Source organism: Colobus angolensis, unplaced genomic scaffold, assembly GCF_000951035.1.
Source record: "Colobus angolensis palliatus isolate OR3802 unplaced genomic scaffold, Cang.pa_1.0 Scaffold598, whole genome shotgun sequence".
Classification (NCBI taxonomy): Eukaryota; Metazoa; Chordata; class Mammalia; order Primates; family Cercopithecidae; genus Colobus; species Colobus angolensis.
This window is the reverse complement of record NW_012119576.1, coordinates 154,674-155,494: the sequence shown is the minus strand read 5'-3', so window position 1 is coordinate 155,494 and position 821 is coordinate 154,674. Positions and strand designations below refer to the sequence as shown.

The 821-nt window shown below is 47.9% G+C and overlaps 1 protein-coding gene across 1 annotated transcript in view; it reads left to right on the top strand.

The window, feature by feature from the left end:
* The window catches only part of TMC7 (transmembrane channel-like 7), a 71,590-nt gene that overhangs the window by 27,754 nt on the left and 43,015 nt on the right, over positions 1-821 (top strand). The window contains 1 exon segment of the mRNA XM_011962573.1: positions 36-184. Coding sequence (XP_011817963.1) covers positions 36-184 — 149 coding nt within the window.

The window sequence follows — 821 nt, the reverse complement described above, 5'->3', positions numbered from 1 at the left end:
CTGTTGTGATTGTCATGATCATGTTTTCCATGCAGGGACATTCAGGAGACACAAATGAAGTATCTCTCCGAGTGGGACCAGTGGAAGCGGTATAGCAGCAAGTCTTGGAAGAGGTTCCTGGAGAAGGCTCGAGAGATGACGACCCACCTGGAGCTGTGGCGGGAGGACATTCGCAGCATAGAAGGTATCCCGCCCCAGCCTCTGTGCAGGCTCCTCTGCAGAAGTCTCTGTGTCTGGGGAGCAAGTACAGCTTCGTTTCCACTAGGGTCTAGCTGAAATTGAGCATTTCCTTCCATGATGAATGTGAGCAACAAACCACCGCAAGGTTTAGCAGAACCTGTGTCTTTGTCACCAGGAAAAAATCGTGGCTATTTTCCTGTCCCTTGCAGCTGTTGTATTTATCTTGGAATACTGCTAATGCCCGTGACTGCTTGGAAATTTCAGTTGTTATTAGACTTGCCGCTAGATCTTGTTATTTAATGTGCTAGTGAAAACCAGGCACAGTGGCTCACTCCTGTAATTCCAGCCCTTCGGGAGGCCAAGATGGGTGGATCACGAGGTCAGCAGATCGAGACCATCCTGGCCAACACAGTGAAACCCCGTGTCTACTAAAAATACAAAAAATTAGCTGGGCATGGTGGTGGGCACCTATAGTCCCAGCTATTCAGGAGGCTGAGGCAGGAGAATGACGTGAACCCTGGAGGTGGAGCTTGCAATGATCCGGGATGGCGCTACTGCACTCCAGCCTGAGCGACAGAGCAAGACTCCGTCTCAAAATCAAATAAAATAAAGTAAAATAAATTATTTAATAATTTAATTTA